The following is a 26363-nucleotide window of genomic DNA, read 5'->3' as shown; positions in this document are numbered from 1 at the left end:
TCCTGCTTTATAAGTGAGTAACTTACTAAAAATAGCTAAGGTGGGACTCGAACCCTGTTAGTTTGGCTTCAGTGCTCTGCTCTTTACAACTAGGCTAAAGCTGCCTCTTCTAATATGTAAATTAAAGAAAAAAGGCTGTATTAGTTGGGTATGGGCTGCAGTAAAAATGGTGGCCAATTCAATTCCATTATTTTTATTTTACACTGGCCTTTAGTTTTATTTCGAAATGCTATTGCTTCTTTGCTAAGGAGGAATTTTCGAAATGAAGACTCCTAATTGGTCAATGGATCCAGTTTTTATTTTACTGTATCTTTACAACCTTTTCTATGGCAGAGGACTGTTTTGTGATGTATCCTTGGAAACACATCAAGAGGCATAGATTTTTAACTAGGCTATTTGATTTGCTTGCTAGCGTCTATGTTTTTATTGTAAAACACCACCAAGTTGTAAACTAATTAGTTGCTATAGAGGTCCTCTGCAATGCCATTAAGAACGTAATAGGGGAAAAACCCAAGAGATCCAGAATATTATGGGTTTTATATATTAATTATGGTTAATAGTATATGATTAGTAGGTTAAGGAGTTTGTGTTGGAACAGAAAGGAGTAAAATGAATAAAATGAATTTCTCAATCTAGCCATCCCCTTTGACATAGTAAGCCTTGCAGACTTACACTTTTGTACTTTTAAGCATATCATCTCTCCTTACTACTATCATTTAGTGGCTTGAAAGGAGGTTCTCTCTGTTTAAGCACAGATTTGTCTTTTGTTCTCATGCTAGAGATTTTGGAACTAAAGCTAAAGTATATGAGTTATCAAAGAAAAGATCTTAACTGAGTTGATTCAAGGAAGCCAAGTCACCTTTTCAGACAAGCCTCCATTCTATACAAAATAACATCTCTCTTCTACCCAGTCTATTGTATTACTATGTCTTTACTTTCTTCAAGCACTTATTATCTGAAATTGTCCATTGTTTTTCTGTTTGCCTTTCTCACTGCAGTGTAGGTTTCATTTGATTGGAGATCTTGCTTGGTTACCACTGTATCCTAGAATTGTGCTTAGTGTATATGGGATATTCAACAGTATTTATAAAACAAGTACGCAAGTGAAGTGCTGTTAAAGGGACGGGCCCATATGCATTAAACAAAATCTTGTATTTCAACAGGACGTTCCCAATTAGAGGCTTTCAGATCTATGATGGGCCCATTCATGTCACCAGGTGCACTTTCAAACAATATGTGCCAACTCCAGATAGGCATACCAGTGCTATTGGCTTCCTCATGAAGAATTCTTGGCAGATAACCCCCAGGAATAACATCTCCCTTGTGAAGTTTGGTCCACATGTAAGTATGTTCTCATGGTTCCTACACAGTGAGTATGGTGGGAAGAGGAGGGATGGCACATTTCCAAGGACGAAAACACAAATGAAGGGTTTGTGCTGAGTTTTTACTATTGGGAGGAGAAATCTATGCAAGAGCAACTCCTAATTCCATGTACTCTGTCCTGCTGAGTTCAAGGTCAGAACAGGAGTCCCATATGACCTGGAGTATTTCTGATATTCTGGTGATATATTCAAAGGGAAAATGACTTAAAGTGATGACACGGGGATGGGAATTGTAGAATTTCATAGGAACAAGAGGACATATAATTTGGTGAAATTCAGTATAATAATCCATGAAGAGATTTGGGTTTTACCTGGTATTTTACTTTTCTGGGGTCTATTCTTCTGGGGAACTAGAGGATAAAAGATTGGGAAAGAAGAGGAATAGTGGGGTGATATGAAACAAATTAGGTTATTTCTTATATGAACTATTGGAAGATTTTTATGAAGATTGCAAAGAAGACTTAGAAATAATTGTTTACAATGCTGTAGGCCACAGAAATAGTTTTCTTAGTAGTTTCGTCAGTACGCTCTTTACCATTAATACACAGGACAATCTGATTATATACCCCCAGCCTCTCCCCTTCTTTCCACTTTTAAGATAACAGTGGTGTAGAGATTGAGTCTCAGACCATATTGCTTTCTGCTCCCACAGGCAGCCACAATTGGAAAGTGGCTCATAGTTCTCTCATTCACGTCCCCAGGCAAACTCTGTGGTTGCCCAGTTTAAAGAGAACTTAAAGATAGTTTACCAAAGTCTATATCTGGTTTTCATGAATAGCTGAGGCATGGAACAGAGGCACACGTACAAACTGGGTTGTCAGCTTGGTTGACTAGTTCTCTTCTAGGCCACATAACTCCAGGGGCCTACACTACACGTGGGACCCTATCCTACACTGTGGATAGGGTCCCATGTAAATAAATAGGGTGGTTCTTGGATTACCTCTCCATTGTAGAGGTTAGATGTTCGCTTACTGCCCACATGGGTTTCCCCATGCACAGAGTTTGGTGATCACTGACATGGTCATACTGAAAAAACAGTTTTTAGATGTTTCGTTTGTTGCAGAGTTCTAGAGTTCTAACAGCCTAAGAGAATCCATGCCGTTTGAGTTTAGTGTTTCATCTGCCTGTAATTCTCTAAGGTGGCAATGCTCTGAAACCATTCATAAAGGGAATGGTCTGTCATATTTGTTATTCCTAAAAAGGTGGACAATATGCCCTAGACTTCTTTTAGATTTAACCATAGGAGGTATAAGGAAAAAGAGAAAAGATCCTAGAACTAAGAATTTAGAGCCACTTGTCCCACACATCACTGATTTTCCATTGAGCTGCTTATCATTTAGATGTTCAGCTGATTTTAAAACTTCCCAATAAAAGCCTTGTAGAGGTGTATCTGCATGGATTGAATAACATTAGTAACGTACCACTAATAAGAAGCAGCTAAAGATTATAAAGCATGTAACCTGCAGCCTGCTTTGCAGCTGTGTGTACTATGTGTTCGATAAGGGCATTGAATTACCCGACATGAAAATTACTGAGCTGGACTTGGTCTATGTTGAGGAGAGAGAAGATAACACACACTTTTCAACAAGTTATAGTGAGTCCAGTGGTCATGCAACCATACCAAGGCAACACTTAGATTGTGTTTTAGTTTGGAACTGTACTTACTTTTTGGTGAGAGGAGTCATTAACAAGTTAACTAAAGCATTTGGAGTGAAATAAAATGATTAGCTCAGGAGATAGAACTTATAATAGATTTTTATTTAATTGAGGTATGGTTTGCATACAGGGAAACGCAGAGATCTTAAGTATAAAGTTTATAAGTTTTAACAAATACATATGACTGCATAGTCCCCCTTCCCACAACTATTCTAGTTTCTCTTACCATGGATTAGTTTTATCTGGGGAACAGGTAATAGTTTTTAAGTTAAAAAAAGGAAAACACCAAAGATGAAGTTGAACGCTTGCTGCTTGAACTCTACAAGGCTTTGGGAAATTTTTTTCCCCGTGCATGTCATAATTAATCAAAAATGTTGGTCGAGGGCTTCCCTGGTGGCGCAGTGGTTGAGAATCCGCCTCCCGATGCAGGGGACACGGGTTTGTGCCCCGGTCTGGGAGGATCCCACATGCCGCGGAGCGGCTGGGCCCGTGAGCCATGGCCGCTGAGCCTGCGCGTCCGGAGCCTGTGCTCCGCAACGGGAGAGGCCACAACAGTGAGAGGCCCGCGTACCGCAAAAAAAAAAAAAAAAAAAAAAATGTTGGTTGATAGTTATGCTGTGACAAAGAACTGCTTTAACCTTAAAGTAATTATAATGGATATGAAGTTGGGTCCTTGCAGGGAATGCTGGCTAACATGGCAGGAGCCCTCATTTTATGATGTCCTTTCAGGTGTCTCTCAATGTCTTCTTTGGAAAGCCTGGTCCCTGGTTTGAAGATTGTGAGCTAGATGGTGATAAGAACTCCATATTCCATGACACTGATGGCTCTGTGACAGGATACAAGGATGCTTACGTGGGAAGAATTGACAACTACCTGATCCGCCATCCAAGCTGTGTAAATGTTACCAAATGGAATGCAGTGGTGTGCAGTGGGAACTATGCCCAGGTAGGCCAGAATCTATGCCTGATTTCCTTACCAGCTCCTGACAACACTGCTTCTGTGAGGAGTAATCTTCAGCTCTTCGGGATGATTGATACTTTCCAAAGCATGGGTTTTTTGGGTCTTTTTTTTTAGGGGAAAAAAAAGAAAAAAATTCATTAGGAATCATAGACTCACAGAATTTTATTTAAAGTTCCCCCACTCCAAACCAATTTAAAAGTGAAAAAGTGAGCCCAAGAAAAGTCAGATAACTTGCTCTTGGTTAAATATGGTTGGGATGTAGTTGGGGTGAGAACCCATATTTCCTGAGTTCCTAGGCCAGGTTTTTTTTGCTGTGCTACAGCTGTGTCCCCTGAGAGGGCGTTTCACTCTTCACTTTCAGGGTTATTATCTCCATTTTATCTCTAAATTAGGGTCTCTGACTTGTGAGGCAGAATATCAATAGATCACACGGAAAGTGAGATGTTCTCAGAAACAGAGCTAGGAATTGGAATGAGTGGACAAGGAAGGAATCCAAGGAAATTCTGCAAATTATATTATGATATAATGTCTATGAAAATATGAAGGGGATGATATAGATTGGGAAACACTTCTTTGAAAACATTAAGCTAGTGTGCATTTATTAACTGTATACCCAGTTTAAGAGGATGGAATAATTAGGGAGGTAGTATGTTAAGAGCACAGACGCCGGAACCAGATTGCAAGGGTTTGAATTCTGGCTCTGTTATTTCCTTAAATATGAGATGGGTAAATTAATTAATTGATCTGTGCCTCTGCTCAATGAGGATAATATTAGATCCTCTCGTACCTGGCTGTTGTGAGGATAGAATGCACGAGTGTTGGTAAAGCATTTCACCCGTGGCCTAGCACATAGTGAAGTGCTTGCTGCAATTAGTATTATTTGAAGAGCAGGGCTCTAAGTTGCAAAGATGATTTTAATAGTGGTATTTGATGGATGAAAGACTGCAGAATGGAGGTACCAGTTGCCCAGAATTTTGAAGAGAGCAGAATTTTATTTCCATATATTAGACAATTATATGGTCATATTTAATAATAGATGTTAAGAGAGATAAAAGAATAAAGGAAAAGGATAATTGGAGCATGGAGAGGAGAATTAGAGGAAGAGCAAAGTATCTTCCAAGGCAGACTGGGCTCTGATAGCCTGAAAGGCAGGAAAGAAGCCTCCCTTGTTAATGTGCTGCTGAGTGCTCTTATTTGCAGGGTGGGTTCTTCCTGGGGAAGGACCAGTTCTGTGATGGAGCCCCTCCACTGAGCTCTGGCTACTTTGCCCATCAACGGTGTGTTTGTGGCTCCTGCTTTTCAACTTCTTGAGCCCCCTAAGTTGTATGTGGTTTCTACCATCTAAGCTTTCTATAGTGGGTGGGAGCTTCTTGGAGCAGAATTCTTTATTACTCTTCAGACTTTGAATCATGACTGTTAAAGAATGCTATGATTCTTAAATTAAAAAGAAAACTTTAAAAAGATTCTCATTTATAGACAAGACAAAGGGCTTAAGAGGGGTAAATATTAGAGAGCTTTCTCTGGTTTATTTTAATGGAGTATTAGCTTCTTTGTTGTGGGATTTCTCATCCCCATGGGAGCGAGAGGAGTCATACTTGCCTAAGTTCTGGGAAGGACAAGGAAAGGATGGAGAAATAATTATAGTAAAATAAAGAAGAAAAGAATGTGGTTGAAAATGTGATTTCTTCTTCCATTCGTTTTATTCTTAACCAGAATTGCCCTCTAAAATTAAGTTGACTCATTAATGCCCAAGAAGATATAGAAATTCTAGAATTAAAACAGATAAAAAGCTTTTAATTCTTTAGTAGCTACAGTTTTAGTTAAATTGCCAGCCATGTGTATTCAAAGGTACATGTATCTGTCTGTCTTAAAGTGGTATGTGCTCACTCATGAAAACTTTATATTTTATTATAAATGTCTCTATATAGTCTTTGGATTTTCTAAGGTATTTGAGAATGTGAACCTGATAACTTCTATCTTAAAAAGCAAAGTAGTAATTTTTATTTGAAGATGAAGAAAGGAAAAAGTGTCTAATACTGCCCAGGTGGCTCTGGGAATGGTAGGACAGAAATTTTCTCCTGAGAATTTGGAATTTGGGCTGGGAGCCCAGACATGTAGCCATTTGTGATTTCTTGGATGATGTATAATACTGTATTTTTTAGCAAAAGGTAGAAGCAACTGGATCTCAAGATAGAATAATCATTCTTTAGCTATTTGTAAGTATATTTTAATGGGATGTCTGTTCTCTGCTGACCCAAGGGTAAAGATGCTCGGGAAGAAAGGTGGTAACATAAGGAGAATGTGCCATCTCAAATCCTTCTTGGATTTGGAAGAAGGCAGGATATATATGTGTGTGTTTTGGGGGAGTGTATTCTATTATATTTTAACCTATTATATAATGTAGTACAGATCAAATATAAACATTTAAATAAAGAATAAATAAATATATTAAACATATATATTTAAAAGTAGTCTCAAAATATATATTTCCTATCTCTATTTTAATCTTTAAGTGGTGTCAGAGAAGAGTACTATAGTCAAACATGAATGAGAGTTAAGAAGACTTTCTGGCTCAAAGAATTTATAATTGAGGAATCAATATGGATAAAACTGCAGAAATCAGAGAAAGAAAACATAGAGAAGTGGCGTGGGTTAAATGCAACATTCTGCAAATGTTTTAACACGTCTGGGGAATTCTGTTACAGGATACTGATTTGTTTTAGGAAATTGTTCTGAGGTTTTGTTCTTTGGAGGATGCATTTGGGGAAGATTTTGTTTTGGCACAGTATGGGGCTCAAATGCCACTGGAATAAATTCAAGGCTTTCAAATTTGCCTCAGTTTAATATGTTTTTCCAGTTTTTGCAGAACACTTTATATAACTTTTTTTTTAATGGGTGGAAAATGACTTCTTGGGCTGATGTAGGTCATGGAAAATTGAAAGCCAAAGCTCCGAGATATTTTAAATTTCCATCTCTTATTTCAGAGGAAAGTCTTTCAGATTTGACTAGAGGGTATCAGTTTTCACATTAATTTACTAATTTTTTGTATGTGTATACTTCATATTGAGGGATTTCTTTGACAGGCTATGTAAACCACAAAGGTTTTATATTCTAACGAATAAGCTGGCCTGTTGTGGAAGAGATGATGAAGATCTTGGCTAGCAGAACACATGGTCTGTTTTTACTATTTCAGTTTAAGCAGCCTTCATTGTAAGTGGAGCTTAGGAAGAAGTTGGCTACTACTCAGTCTGGCACGGATCATAGAATCTCTCTTTTGAAAGTAGAGACATTTGACTTTGTGCTAGATATGTTTTCTTTAGCTATTTAAATTTTCATTCTCTTCCCTTTAATCCTTAATTAATTTTTGAAGGTCTATGTGCAGACATGGAGCACGCAGAATCTGACTATGACCATCACACGAGATGAGTATCCAGCCTACCCTATGGTGCTCCGGGGAATTAACCAGAAGGCAACCTTTCCACAGTACCAGCCTGTGATCATGCTGGAGAAGGGCTACACCATCCACTGGAATGGGCCAGCACCGAAGACTGCTTTTCTATACCTCATAAACTTCAACAAGTATGCTTCTATTACTGTTATTTCAAATAGTTGGGCAAGTAATAATTTAGTGGAGAAAAACAATAATCTATCTTCTTTGTAGCAAGTAAAGAACTCCAACTTTATGTACTTTGTTCCTCCTGTGGGGAGGCTATAATGTTATATTGATGGAATTAAGAGATTGTATAAATTGAATTCTGTCCTATTAAAAGCATGTCTTTTTCCTCTGTGATCAAGGAATTGTGGGCAGAAAGCCATTTAATGGTAGGTTTTAATACCATCTGCTGAATACTTTAATTCTCTGTAGCTGGGATGGGAATAAATTTTATCTGGTGTTCCAACTGAGCACTTGGTTACCTATAAAGTAAAAAGATTTTTGAGGCCAAGTTTAGACTTGACAGAAGAGAGTAGTGTGACTGATTAGTCATGTCAGCAATGGACAAGAAGTGGAAGAACTGTGGCATGGATAATGCCAGGTATTTGCCATCCCTGCCAGAATGTGAAAGCATCTTTCTATCCCTTCTTGATTTCTCAGTTGTCTGCACTAATAATATTACTTTCAATCAAGGGCTCTATTTTTTTTTTTTTTTTTTTTTTTTTTTTTTTTTGCGGTATGCGGGCCTCTCACTGCTGTGGCCTCTCCCGTTGCGGAGCACAGGCTCCGGACGCGCAGGCCCAGCGGCCATGGCTCACGGGCTTAGTTGCTCCGCAGCATGTGGGATCTTCCCGGACCAGGGCACGAACCCGTGACCCCTGCATCGGCAGGCGGACTCTCAACCACTGCGCCACCAGGGAAGCCCCAAGGGCTCTATTTTTGCATTAATTTATTTAAGCGTTTACTGTATGCCAGTTGATATAAAGATGACTGAGAGAAGTACTTGCCTTTCAGGAGCTCGCAGTATACAGGTGGAACAAAATTTAAGTAAATAAACCAGTACTATTTTTTAAGGGACAAAAGATAAGAGCAACTATTCTGCCTAAGGGAGTTGGGCCAGGCTGCTCAGAGAAGTGATAGCAAGTGATCAGTTTTGTTACAAAAGCAGCAGAGTTGGGAAAGGGCTAGTTCTGCTCAGGGACTGATGGATTGAGTGTGATGGGAGCATAGGTCGGGGAAGTGACAGAAGATGAGACTAGCAACAAGAGCTGGGACTATCTAGACGTGTGATGGTTAACCCATGGGACTCCATGAAACTGCTCAGATATGTACCTGAAAAATTGGTTTGTTCACCTGACTGGTCATAAAGGTTGACTCATCAGAACTCTCTTAAAATACCCAATTGGAATGAACAGAGATGGACATAGAACATGTAGGAATTCCCCTCTAAGGATGGCTGAACATCATGGTAGATGCTCTTATTCTGAGATGATAGGCCTCTGGCACATGCTCTAAACTGAACCATTACTATTTTCCTGTAACACTGGCTGCTGCTTCTCTATGCCCTTGCTGGACAATTGCACCTTCACTTACTGAGTCAACCAAGCCAAAAAAATCTCAGGACTCATCCTTGCCTCTTTCTTTTCTCTCATTTCTCCATCCTATCAGTGGCCAAGCCCTGTTGATCCTATCTGCTTAATGTTTTCAAATCTCTCCACTTCTTTCCACCGTCACTGCTTGTGACTGAGTTTAGGTCATTTTCCTCTCTTGCCTGGATCCCTGCAGCAGCCTCCTACTCGGTCTCCCCACCTCCCTCCACCTTCAATCCTTGGTCCACATTGTGTCCAGGGTGCGGGTTCTAAAAGCCAGTCTGATATTGTCACCCCCATCAGTGAGCTGCCTAGAAGTCAATGAAAGAAGAAACAATCGTCAGAGAGGGTGGAGGAGATATGTGAAAGAGTGATCCGTAATCCAAAAAGTTATATCTGGCAGGTTATGAATCTGAGGTGAGGTATTATAATCAAATGGTATGCAGGGTTCTGCACCTACAAGGCATAACTTTTGAATAAATACTAAAAAAGTAAAAAGATTTTAAAGTGAAAAAAAGGATGAGCCCAGAAGTTTCAAAACTCCATATGGGCTTGAAATTCAGTCCAACTTTCCTGTTTAATTATCAAAAGTTTGTAAAAGTTACGTCATGGGCAGAGGCAAGAGGAGGAGATGGATAATTTTTTTTCCAAATTTAATCTAATTATAGAGAGGTCATGGATTTTGTCATAGTGGCACTTTTGAAAATAACGGTTTAAAAGTTATAAAAGCTGTACTTATTCATTAAACAAAATAAGGAAATACAGAAAAACATTTAAAAAAGTACAATAACCTATAATTCTTCTAATCAAATTGAAGCATTATAAACATTTATAGGGGTCTCATGTCTCTCCACCCTCAAGTGTTCTCTGAGCATATAAACATGCCAAAATTTATTTAAGTACTCCATTCCCCTATGAACATTTAGATTGTTTTTCTCCTGCTTCTCTCCCCCTTTTGGTATTACAAATGTTACTGGGTAGAATATCTTTTCTTATACATTTTTGGTCTGTATTTCTAATTTCTTAGTGGGATTACTAGATGAAATCTGTGTGAACAATTTTAAGGCATTGTTACATATTGTTTTAAAATTGTTTTGAATGATTAAAAAGTTCTGGAAATGGATAGTGGTGATGGTTGTACAACCTTGTGAATGCACTTAATGTCACTAAACCGTAAAGTGAAAAAAGGTCTAAAATGGTAAATTTTATGTTACCACATGTATATTTTGCCACAACTTAAAGAATGCCAAAAAAAAAAGAAATGATAAAAAAGAGGAAAATATTCTTAATGGTTTTCAAAAAGTATTAATTTTAAATCTTAGAACATTAGGTAAGAAAAACACTATGGCAATTTGGTAATATTCATCAAAGACTTTAAAAATGCATACACCTTTATTTCTAGCAAATTTACCACTAACAATTTATCCTAAGGTAATTATAAAAGATAAAAATATATTTATGAATAAAAAAATTATTTGGAAAGATTTTACCAGTGTACACTTCCACTATCAGGCTGTTAGTGTTTCTTCCATTTTAGTATACCCATACCCAAACGTCTCAATTTTATTATCTGCTTGCAGTATCTAAGTACATTTTATCCAGCTTCTATTCACATTCCCTGAAGTCCTATTGAAACCAAGAATTTTTTATAAGCCATATCATTGTTGTACGTATATTGAGGAGAGAAATTTGGGTAACATGTAAAAGTCGATGATTCATTAGTGTGTTAGGATTCAGGACTTTCATTGTTAGTGGCTCCATACAAAGAAGAAATTTAAGGAGGAGAAGACGATGGCTAAAATTTACATATGCTGTAATACTCAAAATGTACTGGCTCAAATGTGAATTCATGTTTTTATTGTCTCTCCTTTATAGGAATGACTGGATTCGAGTTGGGCTCTGCTATCCATCAAACACAAGTTTTCAGGTTACCTTTGGCTTTCTACAGCGGCATAATGGCTCATTATCCAGAATGGAAGAGTATGAGCCCTTGCATTCGCTGGAGGAATTGCAGAGGAAACAGTCTGAGAGGAAATTCTATTTTGACTCCAGCACGGGGTAATTCGGGGCAACCAATGAATGAGAATTATTGCTGTTTTTCTTTAGTGGTGAAATTACTAGTTCTTCAGTATAACTAAGAATAGATTGTGATGTGATGGCTGCTTAGAAAAGCAGCTGATGTGGGTAATTCTCTGCTCATCACCATTAGAGGTTTAGAAGAGAACTAGAATGACTCATAATTACAGTTGGCAGTAGGAATCGAGTGAGATGTTTGCTGTTTACCTATTAAGGCGATTTAGAAAGAGAAATTATCCTTGTCAATAAAGAACCAGTAGGCCCAATTGAAAATTAAAATAATGTTTTCCATAACGACTCTAAAGATGATTATTTCCATATAATATAGTTCATATTTTAGTGAAAGCTCATTTTTCTCTTCCTTTAAGACTATCTCTCAAGTTGACCTTGGGTTTTAAAAAAAATCACTGTAACCATGGCATATTTGCTTTCAACTTTCTCTAGGCTGCATCTTTCCACTTTTTAGTTCTAATCCTGTTCACCTGGGGTCCTGTTGGCTTTGTCTGCTTTTATCCAGTTACAGTCTCTCAGCCTTTGGGTTATGGTAGCCTCTCTCTCCTGTACTCTTCCAGAAAGTAGCATGCTCCTTCAATATCTATCCCTTAAGCTTGCATTTCTACTGTATGTCATTGTCTAGGTACTATAAAGATACTAATGTAAATAAGACACATTTCTTCTGCAAATTCACTGTCCATTGAAGGATGTGGTCATGTAAAGCAAGTAATCAGAGGGCAAAAGGTTTAAATGCTGCAAGTCCTATAGTGTGCCTTTTGAGATAACCCAGAGGTTCAGCCTTGGGTGGCCAGTGACAACCCAAGAAGATAACCGTGGGGCTGACTCTTGAGTGACTAGGAGGAGATGAGGAAGGTGTTCCAAGGACAGTGTGGATAAATGCATGGAGGCATGAAGAACATGGCACGACATGTTTGGGGAAAGACAAAATTTCCTACTGGAGAGAAGGGTAGCAAGATTTACTGTGGGGGGAATGAGGTTAGGGTTCAGTCAAGTGTCTTGTTAGCCTTTGAATAAGATGCAACTATTTGCCCTTCAGGGCTGGTGCAACAGCCAGTATTATCAGCTTAAATCTTTTTTTTTAATCATCATTATCTCTGATTTCAACTTCAACAACCTAGTTGAGCTTTTATTCTATAGATGATAGAACTGCCACATTCTCAGTTGATTTTGTTTCCACAAAAATAAATGGAACGCCCAAATTTGTAAAGACACTCTGGTGATCACGAATTAATGATTGATATGTAAAAAGATGGGAAGTATTTCTTCATCTGGATATTTCAAGAGTCCTTCAGCCTTTGAGGTTCAAATTCTTTTTTAATTCTATTCATTTTGATGATTTAAATTATATATCAAAAGTCCCATGCCTAATCATGTCCCTGTCATTCCTTAAATATATGTTAAAATTACTGGATGTTGGAACAGTGGCTGATTTTCACCTCATCACAACTTTGTGTTGTTCATTGACCTCATATTAAAATGTGGACTCTTTAAGAGTGACGTCTCCAAAGAAAGGACTGCTATGGGCTGTCATGTCAGGGTTCAGTAAACCAGGCACTTTAGATGTTGCATTGCCTTCCTCAATTCTGAAAGTTGAGCTAGTGTGGGTCCCCCTCTGGGAAAGCAGGTATTACCAGGAGATTCTACTGATCCAGGGTGATCTTGTTTTGTTGGTTCTTACTTTGCCAAGCAGAGCTGAGTCTATAAATAGAAGGTTCTTCATGACTGCAATTGGAGAATTGCAGTTGATTGCCTGACTTTATATAATATTCTGCCTTACTTAATTGTGTGATCTTGGGCAATTCAGTGACTATTTCTGTGCCCCAGTTTCCTTATCTGTTATTTGGGAATAATAAAAATGCTATATTACATGGTTGTTGTGAGGTTGAAGAGCACACAGTTCATGCAAATCATTCAGCATAGGGCCTGGGATGTTGTATGTCTTCAATAAATGTTTACTGTTAAAAATAAATAAATAAACAAACAAACAAATAAAATGTGAACTCTTGAACTCCAGTAATCAATCACATTTGATCAAGTCCTTTTTAGAATCTTGACTTCCTTTGGTTTAGAAGGCCTAGGTTTGCTGACACACATTGGACTACTGCCTGGAAGTTGGTTTTCCATTCATCTTGGCAGTAGGAGGAGAACTCAGAATGGGTAGGACTGTTCATTTCGCTTGATTTTGGCCAAAGTAGAGACAGAAGGACCCCAGGCCCATCTGCTCTTAGTAAACATCACACAAATTGATTTGAAACCATATCTTGGCCTTAACCAAACAAGTCTCACAGTGGCTGTTTTAATTATTCCAGTTTTGTGCCTTAAACCAAAACAATTTGTAAACCAAATGAAAAAAAAAGAATAAACTACACTAATTTACCAAATCCTAAACTCAAGTGTAAAGTTTTCTAAGGAATTTCTCAAATTGATTTGAGACCATATCTTGGCCTTAACCAAACAAGTCTCACAGTTGCTGTTTTAATTATTCCAGTTTTGTGCCTTAAACCAAAACAATTTGTAAACCAAATGAAAAAAAAAAGAATAAACTACACTAATTTACCAAATCCTAAACTCAAGTGTAAAGTTTTCTAAGGAATTTTTGAGCCAAGCCAAATTACATCCTCCTAAATTACCTATTGAACTAATTCAAACCAGAAATCGACTTTGATACTGCCCATAACTACTGAATCAGGTTATCAAAATATTTTCTAAAGTGGTATTGCATTTGACTTAGAACCCTAGGAGGGTAGAAAGGAAAGGGAAACAACTTTATTGGTTTTGTAGTTTATTTTTCTTTAAAAAAAAATTTAATTTATTGGAGGAATATCCCTTCTGGCCATGAGTTTATTTGAAGAATTTTTGTACGTGTTTGAAAGTTAATCTAACACCCGTTGGACTGGTTTCTGTTTTGTGCAGGTTGCTGTTTTTGTATCTAAAAGCCAAAAGCCACAGGGATGGTCACAGTTACTGTTCATCTCAGGGATGCGAAAGAGTCAAGATCCAGGCAGCAACAGACTCAAAAGACATCAGTAACTGCATGGCCAAAGCGTATCCCCAGTATTACAGAAAGCCATCAGCACTCAAGCCGATGCCATCCATGCTCAAGGGACTCTGTCAAGGCTGCGGAACCCGTCAGGTAAACAGGGAATAAAAGTGGTCTGTGGTCCAGGAGAAAAAGTCAAAAGGTTCTGTGCAATCAGCACATTTTTTTTTTTTTTTTGGAAACATCTGTGCTGCCAATTTATAAATATTGCATGGTTTCTCCTGAATTTTGGCCCATTCTAGAATGTGATACTCATAAGAAGCAAACCAGTCCAAATTTATAATAAAACTACCTTCCCCCTGTGATATATCAGTTTGCCCTGGATGATTGTGGATTTATTGGTTGTCATCTTTTCTTTCTCAGATGTGATTCCATTACAGTATCGCTATTACGTTTGCATGTCAGTGATATCAAAAAATAATTTGTTTTCTTGGAAGTGTGAAATTTATCTTCAGAAAAGACACTCGTATGAAAATTGTTTCCTTCAAGATGAAATACCATTAATTTGAAGCATGTGCTATTATGTTTACCTGTAATTAAAAGTACAAACTGGGCTTCCCTGGTGGCACAGTGGTTGAGAGTCCGCCTGCCGATGCAGGGGACAAGGGTTCGTGCCCCGGTCGGGAAGATCCCACGTGCCGCGGAGCGGCTGGGCCCGTGAGCCATGGCCGCTGCGCCTGCGTGTCCGGAGCCTGCGCTCCGCAACGGAGAGGCCACAGTAGTGAGATGCCCGCGTACCGCAAAAAAGAAAAAAAAAAAAAAAAAAAGTACAAACTGACTTTGGCTAGAAGTGAAATGCTTCTTATGACATATTCTTAATGAGATGGTCTCCTTCTGGATCTTGAGAAAACATGGCAATGAAAGTAAATCCAAAGTATGAGCTAAAATCAGGCATGGGGTTTCCAAAGGAAGTCAGACCAATTCCAGGTGAAAAAGAAATACAGAATTAATATTGCCCTAATTGATCTTTAACCTTTATATAAGCAAACATGGGTCAAGAAGAATGGTTCTCAACTTGTGTTCCCCAGGCCAGCAGCATCAGCATCACCTGGGAACTTATGAAAAACTCTAAATCTTGGGTCCCACCCAGTTCTACTGTATCAGAAACTTCAGGGGTGGGGCTTAGCAGTCTGTGCTTTAACAAGCCCTGGAGGTGATTCTGATACATGTTCACATTTTAGTTTCACTGGCCTAGAGGAGTTTTTAAAAAGTCCTTATTGCCACAGAAATGCTTGCTATTATTATGGAGAAAAACCTCTAAATCTTTATTTTTATTTCTTATCATTATAAGTGATTTGAGAAAACAAAAATTCTTCCATTGCACAGGTTCTTTATTTCTAATTTTTCTTGTTTCTGTCCATTGGAGGCAGTAAGAACAGGGAAAAGGAAGGGGGATTTATGCTTCCTATAGTGATATATGATAAGGATTTTTCTGATGACAACTCACTGTCATAGTCTTGGTTGCTCATACCCTTGAGCCACCTCTATTCTCCAATTCAACTAAAGCAACCAACCAACGAACAGACAAAACAATAAACCAGGTACATGAAGAAGTTTATATGAATCCTTGCCTGTCCTGTGTAATGTTTTGACTGTTAAAGTGAAATTTTCAGATAGTCTTTGTGGGGAAGTAAATTTTCCAGCCTAATTCTTAAGTTGAATTTGTTAAGAAAGTCCTTCATTACTGAAAAGACTTCAAATAATTTATAATTATTATAAGAAATACTACAATTTATAAAATAATTTAATCATCTTCAGAACTATTCTGGGCCTATCTTGTTAAATGGTTCCATGCATTGATGTTTAGCATTCTTTATTCTTTGGGTTTAAAACATTGATCAGAATTCATTTCTTAAAGCTGTATTGACTAGTGACCTGGCAGTTGAGAAGTATTTGAAGCATCTGGGGACATCACTTTTACTTGGAAATTTGAGGGGAATTTTTGTTTTGAATGTCAAAAACACATGTGTATTAGGAATAAGTAGGAAAATTCACATGAATTTTTTGACTTCAGACCTGAGACTTCAAAGCAATGTCCAGCTTCTGAATGCTTACTATCATGACTATCTGCTCTTGCCATAATTATTTGCTCTTGTTGGCATCGATTTATAGGGACATACACTTTTTTTTTTTTTTTTGGCCACGCTGCATGACCTGCGGGATCTTAGTTCCCTGACCAGGGATTGAACCTGGGCCATGGTAGTGAAAACGCTGGACCTAACCACTGGACCACCAGGGAATTCCCCAGGGCATATACTTTTAAGTGCTAAATTGTGTGAAGAGTTAAGAGTGCTTTTGAATGAAAAGACAGCCTTTAGAGAGGAGGTGGGTGGTAGGATTTGGAGACTGGCAGTGATTTGGAGTAGAAGGAAAAAGGGAAGAGTGTTCTTGGGAAGGGAACAGCATCTGAAAAGGCAGGGTAGCAGCAGAGGAGGTAAAGAGTTTGTGGGAAAGTGAGGGAACTGCCCTGCATGTTGAATGTGATAGAATAGTGGGAAATAGGGTCCTGTGTGTATAAGACGTGGCTCTATTTGTGGAACATTTTGCAGGTCTGGTGGAGGAATTTAGACCTGGTGATGTACAGGCCCCTGAAAGTTTTTAAACGGAATAGTGCTTGTCATCTACACTTCTTTCCTCAGTCCTGGAGTGACTGAGTCCCAATTCAGAATAACTGGTCTGAAAAGGACCTTTGAAAAGATTTGTGACTGTTTTTGCATGAAATGTTTGCAAAGATGTAGATATAAAGCATATTTATGTAGTCATTTGTAGAACTGATTTTATTAACAAGATTACAATGATTTGAAACTGAGATTGCTCCAGAAAGTTAGGAACATACACTTCTCGTATAAAGCCTGTATCAAAAGATAGAATTCCAGGTCATGAAATATGTACAGAAAGTTCAGAGAAAACAAAAGTAAAAACAAAAACCCACTCACTGGCTTTGGTATAGTTGAGTTTATTTTGAAGAATCTTTTTGGAGGAAGATGCAGTTGACATAGATATGGAACTTCTTTCCTGTCTAGGTGGTATTTACAAGTGATCCTCATAAAAGCTACCTCCCTGTGCAATTCCAGTCACCTAGTCAAGCAGAGACTCAGCGTGGAGACCTGTCTGTTATTTCTGTGAGTACCATCTGGTGTGTACATTGCCTCAGCTTCTCGGTTTTACATTTTATCATGGTAACATGAATTATCTCTGGCAACATTCACTTGTTTATAATCACATTTTGATTATTAGTGGTGAGCAATAGAGTAGAAGTGTAAATACCTCCTAAACATTTGCGTTTTAAATAAATAAAATAAATTTATTAAAAATTTTTTCTCAGTCAGTTACGTTTATTGATTACTTTTAGGCGAATGTTAAAATTATTCAGGTAATTATTCAGATTTCTGTAGGAGACAAGGTGTTTTTGGTTTAAAAAAATTGTCATAGATAATCAATATGCAGAAATTTTAACCTTGGATTTAGAAATGTAAAAGAAGTTCCTCAGTTATTTCTTTAAAATATGGGAAGTGAAGGTTTTAAAATTTCCTTGGCATTTTATTTTGAAGTTGCCTGGTTCCCATTTTTTTCAGATGAAGAAAGCGAAGATGCAAAGTGTTAGTTGTCTTTTTTAAGTAGATTAATGGGAGTTAAAAGCCTTAACCTCATATCAATACTGGAATTTGGGCTAAGAGCCAAGCTAGCCCACAAGGTAACCAGCTCTAGGCATGTGGCCTGTCCAAAATCGAGTTGACCTGAGAGCATCTATATAATAAAGAGCTCTTTGGGTAGGAGGTATCTAGCCATCCAGCTGATACCCAGCTAAGATCTGGGCTCAGTCTCATGTGGTCTCCTTAGGAGCTCGGTTTTTTTTTAAGTGGTGGACAACACATTCACAAGTCCACATATATGTGAGCAAAATTAACTCTTACTCTTTTTTTTCTTCCCCAATCTCTTTTATTGTGTTAAAATACACATAACATAAAATTCAACATCCTAACCATTTTTAAGTGTATAGTTCAGTGGTATGAAATACATTCATATTATTGTGCAACCATCACCATTATCCATCCATCTCTAGAACTTAACTCTGAGTTAAGAACTTTTTAACAACCCTGAATTAAAAATACTGCTACCTAAGGGGGGGGCGTGAAATGGGGAGTTATTAATCAAAAGGCATAAAGTCTCAGTTGAGTAAAATGCATAAACTCTCAAAATCTGCTGTACAACATTGTCCCTGTAGTCAGTAATAATATATTGTTCACTTAAAATCTTTGACGATGGATCTCATGTTAGTGTTCTTACCACAGTTAGAAAGAAAGGGAGAAAGAGTGAAAGATCCCTGTGTAACTCAAAGATTTCTCAAGTATATATACCTATTGCCCTACATTAGCATTTCTTCATTTTGTAGTATGTTCATGATGTAGTTTTATTGGTATGAAGTTTGTTAGCTCAACAGCTCAATGCAGTCAGCTGAATGAAGAACCCATCCCAGCCTACTTGCGTGGAATCTGGTGGGTGTCAGTTGCGAAGGGAAGCAAGTTGGTGCTGAGTCTCTCTGCTCTACTAGCTCACTAGATAATTAAAGAAGATATTGTTTTGCCCAGACAATCTCAGATACGGTATTCCTCTGGGTCTGTAGACATTGTTTGACTCTATTGCTGCACACTGGGTGCCTGGGACCCTAAAAGAGATCACAGAGGACTGTGGTTTGTCACATTTAGCTCCAATACTTCTCACATGTATTACCTGAAGAGTCTTTGCTGGACATGGCCTTGCTTTAGTTTTTACGGAAAATTTTGTGTTTCCTTTAAGTAACAGGTTTTTGGGGGAGGTACTTTTCAAGGGGACAGTTTGGGTGTGTTAAGGATCATTATGTATATTTTTTATCAAATGTGTCTCAGTTCTAAGTATTCAGATTTTTAAAAATAGGTGAGTCACTTTCAGTCTTTCTAAATATAAAATGGCACTTTATGTCAAGCACTTCTAGAATTATTCTCTAGACTAGGGCTATTTAAATATAGGCAAAAAGCCATTTTGGATTCCTATGAGATCATTAGTGATTAGAAATAAAATTTAAGTATAACTTCTCCAAGCAAGGACAGGTATAGTGAAGAGAGCATCTCTCCTTTGTTAGCTTTTAACATAGTTTATAATTTCACACATTTTAAAGAGAAACAGTGCCTATGACTTAAATTAGTGTTAAATCATTTTTCAGTCTAATAAGTTTTTTTCCCTTCCTTTTTGGTTGAGGAATTAATGAGATTTGGATGTATCTGGAATTCCTTTTTCCTGAAAAGGTCTCAAACCATTAATTTAAAGAGGACAACTGGAAATTTCAGTTCACAGTAATGGTGAACAAGATATAGTAATACCCTGTGGCTTAAATCCTGGTAAAATTACCATTTTTCCATTTTGATTTTAAAGGAGAGCTACATATGGAACAAAGGAGATGAAGCAATCTGGCTCCTCTGATGTTCTAAATCTAAAATATAATGGGGGGCGGTTATGTGGGTTAAAGCATGCGATCTATTTATCTATCTGACTAGATATCTATTTCATATAGATACATGTATTTTTCCTGAACCAATGTGACAGTATCTGAGCTGCAGTATAGAGGCTGCCACCCGATCACTGAGTTGGAAAACTCTGACCCCAATGAGAGAGTACGTGTGTAAGAATGAAGGCCCTGAGCCTGCAGAGAAAGTCACCCTGCTCAGCTGAGTGTGGGCTGCCATGCCTTGCTTTTAGCAACTTAGCCAGTCAGAAAAGACCAGTCAAGGCAAAAATCTATGAGAACACAGGCTCAATTTCAAATGTTGGTAGAGGAAGAGTAATGGAACATGCAGTTTGAGTTTGGGAATTATTATTTGATTCATGGGTTTAGAAGAGGGAAAGGGGCTGGAAAGACGAGTCATCCTGGAAATGCCGAAATGGTGATGACCGCAGATGTTTTTGTATTCTCAGATCAACGGCACTGACTTTACCTTCCGAAGTGAGGGCGTCCTCCTCCTGATTGTGGATGCCTGCAGCGTTCCCTTCCGGTTGATAGAAAAAAAGGTTTTCTCTTTTGCTGATGTCAGTCTCATGGAAGAGTATTTAAAAACAAGCATCCCTCCAAGGTAGGTGAAGCTTGCTCTGTGTGAGGGATAAGGTACCTTAAAGATGACATCCGGTTAACTCTGAGCTTTCGTTTATCTACCTGCCCTTTTACCCTTTTAGGGTATTTAGGATTCTTGAAAGATAGTCATTCCTTCCTAGTCTCAGGTTGATGCCTGTGTGATCCAAGTTGCTTGTCATTGATAAGTGAGGACCTGGATGTTAGAAGAGTTTGCAAATGATGGGAAGTCTCTTGGAAGGAGAAAGGCTCAAAATTTTGGATCATTCCTATCCCACTTTTAAGTATTAAGTTAGTCTACATGGTACCCAATGCACTCAGAAGGCTCATTATCATTTTAAAACAATTTTATAGATAATTTTATAGACAATTTTACCTTTGCAGCCATCTGTCCCACTGATGAACCCTCGGACAGCATTGTGCTATGACTGTGGTACAGGAAGTTGTCACCTGGGTCACTTGGAAGTGACTGGAAAGGAGTAAATTGATTTTTTTTTTTTTTTTTTTTAATTTGGCTGCACCATGTGGCTTGTAGAATCTTACCCTGACCAGGGATCGAACCCTCGCCTTCAGCAGTGAAAGCGTGGAGTCCTAACCACTGGACCGCCAGGGAATTCCCCACGAGTAAATTGATTTTTAAGTGAATGAGTGTGTGGTCTCTCTTTTAAGAGCCCTAGTCTGATTCATTTTTCTTTGTTAGTCTCTGAACAAAGGTACACAGGAGAGAAATCTTTCTTTTTTCGTGTTGGGCAGACACAAAAGGTGTTGAAATAAGCTGTAAAGCCATAGTAATTAAGCCTGTGTAGTAGTGGCAGAGGATAGAGAGATCAGAAGAGAGAATCCACAAAAAGATCTGAATGTGTGTGTTGATATACTCACAATAAAAGTAGCAATTTAAACCAAACCATGGAGAACAGATTTTATTTCATTTTTTTTTTAGAATTGGCATTTATCCACTTACTTAGTAAATAGATAATAGAACATAAGTAGGTATATAGAGCATCTGAAACTAACAAAACTAACCTCCTCTGTTAAAATAGTTTGTTTGTTTTTTGAGTTCTACTTTTATGTAGTATTTCTATACTGTATTTAATTCAGAACGGTACTCAATAAATACATGCTGAATTACTGAAATTTGCTCTGATTTTCTAACTTTTATAGGTCAATTGTCCTGTTGAGCACAAGAGGAGAGATAAAGCAGTTGAATATTTCAGATTCGTTAGTATCTCTGGGATTAGCCAAACCAGCCAATCTTTATAACAAAGGTTTGTATTTGTATTCATCTGTGAAGTTCTTAGGAGGCCAGCAACATACGCATTTTTACAGTGGAGTATAGCTACGACTGTTTTCATGAGCTTGTTTGGCTGGGGTGGGTGGGTACCATGAAGATAATTTCTAAATCAGGAGACAGTGTTAGAGGAAGTGTGTTGGGACGTGGCTTGTTATTTGGGGCAAGAGGTGGGTGGTAAGAGTTCATTCTCTGACGTAAGGAAGTACAGTTCTTTTTGTTTTTGTTTCACAGCCATCTTTGTTTTTGCTCACCTCCGCTTCACCTCCCACATTATCTTGCATGGAACTAGTAGAGGTACAAATTGAACTTTTTCTTTTTCTTTTTTTTAAGGGAGTACCATATTTTTGGGATTCAGTGGAAACTTTAAACCATCATGGACTAAGCTGTTTACTAGTCCTGCTAGAGAGGGCCTTGGGCTGCTTGAACAATTCGTACCTTTGCAGCTGGACGGATATGGTTGTCCCAGAGCTGGCACGGTCCGCCGAAGAGACTTGGAGCTGTTGAAGCAAACTTCAAAAGCACATTAAAGACTAACTGTAACTTAGCTGGGGGAAAAAATGTGAACTAACTTATTTAATTTATGGCATTTAAAAATGACACTGTTAACCCAACAGAACTATTTTCCTGTTTGATACAGAAAGGGGAGAAAAGAAAGAATTTAAAGTGATTGCTTGAATATGGGCTTACGCACCTTCTAGTTGTACAAAATGTTAAAGAATTTATTTGTATTTGTTAGGCTGGTGTATTTCAGAGATCAGTTCTCTTATTCCTCACCTCCCACTCCTGTGTTTTGTAGTGACCATAAGCAGTGCTTCACCTTTTGTACAATGGGACGTCTTGGGGGAGGGAGGGGGCTTCTGAGAGTCAGCCTGAGTCCTTGAGAGGACCAGCTCTTGTAGCACCTTGGATACTTGAAGTCTAATGCTCAGTTGTGTTGTTGACTTTGGGTCAGCAGTTGACCTGCGTGGCTGGCATGTTCAGGAATGCCTTGGGCCCTGGTTCCAGGCAGCCTTTGAGGATTTGGTATGATACTGAATGGTAGAGTTTTAAGTAGCAACTCAGGCCCAGCTCATGCCCTTTTTTGCCTGGACATGTGCTATTTTTATTCATTTGTATATTGATTCCTTCTAAGGGTTCAACTTTCAAACAAGAAGTATGGAATATATTGGGACAAAGGGCTTTTAGGGGTTAGACATCCCTTTAATCTGTGACCATTGGGCAAAAATTTGACCTGCACCATGGTCTGATGCTGGTGGGACCGTTTTTGCAGCTTTAATCTTTAGCCTGTTTTGACTGTATATTTGTATTTAAAATGCAGAGCTGAGCTAAATATTTACATTTTTTTTAAAAAAAGAAGCAGGCCATTTTCCTGAACTATAAACTTGGGTCGTTTCAACTTGCACAAAGGAAGTCTGTTCTTGGAGTTTCTCCTGCACCCAGTTTTTTGTTGTTTTTGTGTGTGGATTTTTTTTTTTAAGCTTTACTGCTCACCAACCTGGCAGGACAATTGCAGAAAGCTTATGATACCCCCAAAATATTGTACTCAGGGGGAGAAAAAAGGGAGAGCCTTTTAAGGGCCAGAATCATGGAGGGAATATTCAGAAACCTTTTTTTAGCCTTAGAGGAATCCGTTACTCTTAACTAAATTGTTAGAGCCTATTAAAAAAAGACACTGTGATGCCATAGTTTTCTTCCCCCTAGGTGCATGCATCTCCTGCCAGTGAGCTCTGCATGTCGCAAAAGATTGGTGCCACAGCCTGGGATGTCACCACACCAAGAGGAACGAAGCATTGTAATGCCTTTACCTTTTCCTAAACCCACAATGCATGAAGTGTAGTGGAGGGATGGCCATGGCAAGATTGGAGGGAGTATGTTCAGGTTGACTTTGGCAGTGAGTACAGACAAATTCACTTTTCTCTACCAAGAGCAACGGCTGATGGCCTGTCCTTTTATGTCCAAGAGAAACTGCAGAGCAGCTCTGTGACTTCTATTACTTTATAAAATATGCTACCTCAAAGTGCTACCGATAAACCTTTCTAACTGTAAGTGCTCTTGCTAAGGGCACATGTCTTAATCAAAGTTTAGGTTTCGGGGTGGTTTTTTTTTTTTTTGTATATCGATGAATGAAATCTTACCTATTAAATATATTATTGGATCATTGTTCCTCAAGGTGATTAAAGTTTGTCTGTGTGTGTGTGTGTGTGTGTGTGTGTGTGTGTGTGAGTTTTATGACCAATATCTTTTACATGTGATTTTTAGAGTTTGGCTCTTTAAAGATTTGGAGAGGATATGTACGTTCTAAGGCACTCAGTTTTTCTGATTTATATGCTAATCATCAGGGCCTAAGTTAAATAAATAAAAATATGCGTGCATGTATATTTTTTTATATGTGTGTGTGACTCTATTGATCTAGCAAGCAGTCAGTCAATCTGTCATTTTTTATTTCCTATCCCAGCTATAAAGAACCTATGGGCAGACATAAGGAAGGGAAATTGTCCTCCACTAAGTAGATTTTGTAAAACTAAGTAATCTTCATTAAGGCCAATGCAGAGGTTCTCAATGTTGGCTGCACATTGGAGTCACCTGGGGAGCTTTAAAAACTGTGAAGTCCTGGGCCCCATCCCCCAGCTCCTACATTCAGATTTAATTGGTGTGGGGTGCAGCCTGGGCATTGGAATTTTTTTTAAAGCTCTCTGAGTGATGCTAATAACATGTAGCCAGGTTTCAGAACCACTGCACTCATATAATAGGCCCACTGTTTAACTTCAGTCTATAATTTTTTTGTGAGGAAAACAAAATTAAAATTATCTTTTATTTTTATTTGCAGTTCCTATATTACTTACAGAATTCCCAGCCCTAAACAAAGCAATTCGCTATGGTCTCCTTTTAATTGAACTTTTCAAATAGAGTTTTTAGTCCTTAATTGTCTCAAATTGTTAAATTGGTTATCGAAGCTGATAGCCACATTTCAGCAATTGGGAGCTAGCAATCTGTTTTATTTCTACTGAGAGAATGTGTTCAAAGATGATTTATAAGTTCATAAGCATTTTCCATCAGGGGAGGCAATTGGTTGAGCTCCAGAAATGTGGCCGTGCACAAATCAGCCAACTGATGAGAAACGCAGGGCCTTCTCATATGTCAACAGACCTGGGTTTTAAGTCTTTCCTGTGAGATTTCTGCCTCTCCACCTGAATCAGTGGGCCGTGTATTATCTTCAGAGGCTAGAAGAGAGTGTTTGTGAGAAGATGAAAGGCAGGCTCATGGTCTTGTAGAATATGACTCCAAAGCAGCCGCTAAACTGATGTTTAGACCTGGGTGTGGGGAGGAGGTATTTATGACTTCTCTGTTCTCTCTGGCTCCATCAGAAGAGAACATATCCTCATGCTATTAAATGGAGTATTTGGTTTGGGAGGAGGGGTGGGCAATGAAGTGATGGATAGAGGCTTGAATGCTTCAGGTAACTAAGTTTTCATTGCTTAAGGGATGAAGTAATGTTTGGATAAGTCCAGTTGAAAGGCATTTCAATAAGCAGGAATGTGCTTGATTTGTGTTTGTTTTTTTCATTTGGTCCTAATAGGTAAGTACTTAGATTCCATTTTGACAATGTTTGTTGATTTCATGATGCAGAGTTGGAGTTTACCCTCCAGAATTCTTGTTTGGCTTTCAGATACTTATGAAATCATGTTTAATAAGTTGAGAAATTCCCCTAGAAATGAAGACCATGAATGGGAGTTAATTGGGTAACAGATTTGTATCACTATAGTTAGTCTTAACTTGGTAATAACCCAGTCTTTTAGAAATACGAGCATACACTCTGGACTGTAGCTCATTTTCAACAAAAATTCAGGGAGGAAAAAAAATCAAGAAAAGGCATCTCCAGTCCCTTGTTCACAAATAGCAAAATGCTGTTCACATCTTGCTGGACTCTTGGCATCATTTGGAAGATTGAGGGTCTTTTACTCATATTATCTTCAGTATGATAGAGAAGCTGAAAAAAGGATGCTAATTAGGCACTGGTGTTGTAGGGAAGGGCACACACCACTATTTTTATGTAATAAAATTAGAGAATGACTGATTGAACTATGATGATTTCTAAATGAGGAGCTTTGCCCCACAGGGCATCCAGAAATATCAGCCATAGCAAGATGTGAACATGTTATATCTGAAAATCCAACAAATAGTGGGTCAGAAGGCAACTTCACAGATACATTTTTTAAAATTTTCTAAGATGGACATTGTGATTAGTCTGGATATGAAAAGCAGTAACAGATTTAAAATTCATCCTCAGAAAAGCTTAGACTTTATAATCAAAATTGATAAGTCAGGAATTGGCAAACTGACCTGTAGGACAAACCTGTCCCCCAGACTGGTTTTATACTAATTTTGAGCTAAGAGTGGTTTCACATCTTCAAATATAACACATTGGAAAAAGTCAAAAGAAGAGTAATATGTTATGATGAGAAAATTATGTAAAATTTAAATTTCAGTGTCCATTAATTAAATTTCAGTGTCCATAAATATCACACTGTCCAGTGTGACATTTGCTTACATATTGACTATGGCTTGCATATGGCAATGGCAGGTTTCAGTAGTTGCCACAGAGACTATATGGACTACAAAGCTGAAAATATTTACAGGCATATCTTGTTTTATTGTGCTTCACTTTATTGCATTTCCCAGATATGGTGTTTTTTACAAATGGAAGGTTTGGGGCAGTGCTGCATGGAGCAAGCCTGTCAGTGCCATTTTTCTAATAGCATTTACTCACTTTGTGTCTCACATTTTGGTAATTCTTGCAATATTTCTAACTTTTTCATTTTT

The 26363-nt window shown here is 38.1% G+C and overlaps 1 protein-coding gene across 6 annotated transcripts in view; it reads left to right on the top strand.

Moving 5' to 3' along the window:
• Positions 1–23927, top strand: part of CEMIP2 (cell migration inducing hyaluronidase 2) — a 79086-nt gene extending 55159 nt beyond the window's left edge. For 4 of the 6 annotated variants that reach the window (XM_059072702.2, XM_067039575.1, XM_067039576.1 and 1 more), the window contains 9 exons: positions 1164–1341; positions 3768–3983; positions 7369–7577; positions 10896–11078; positions 14025–14244; positions 17175–17273; positions 20101–20255; positions 21413–21516; positions 21873–23927. In XM_059072702.2, coding sequence (XP_058928685.1) covers positions 1164–1341; positions 3768–3983; positions 7369–7577; positions 10896–11078; positions 14025–14244; positions 17175–17273; positions 20101–20255; positions 21413–21516; positions 21873–22069 — 1561 coding nt within the window. In that variant the 3' untranslated portion in view covers positions 22070–23927. The remainder of the gene's footprint in view (positions 1–1163; positions 1342–3767; positions 3984–7368; positions 7578–10895; positions 11079–14024; positions 14245–17174; positions 17274–20100; positions 20256–21412; positions 21517–21872) is intronic. The other 2 variants (XM_067039578.1, XM_067039579.1) reach the window with 1 other exon arrangement.
• The last annotated feature ends 2436 nt before the right edge of the window (positions 23928–26363 follow it).

This window comes from Kogia breviceps, chromosome 8, assembly GCF_026419965.1.
Source record: "Kogia breviceps isolate mKogBre1 chromosome 8, mKogBre1 haplotype 1, whole genome shotgun sequence".
Classification (NCBI taxonomy): Eukaryota; Metazoa; Chordata; class Mammalia; order Artiodactyla; family Physeteridae; genus Kogia; species Kogia breviceps.
The sequence above is the reverse complement of the archived record's forward strand: the minus strand, read 5'-3'. Positions and strand labels throughout refer to the sequence as shown.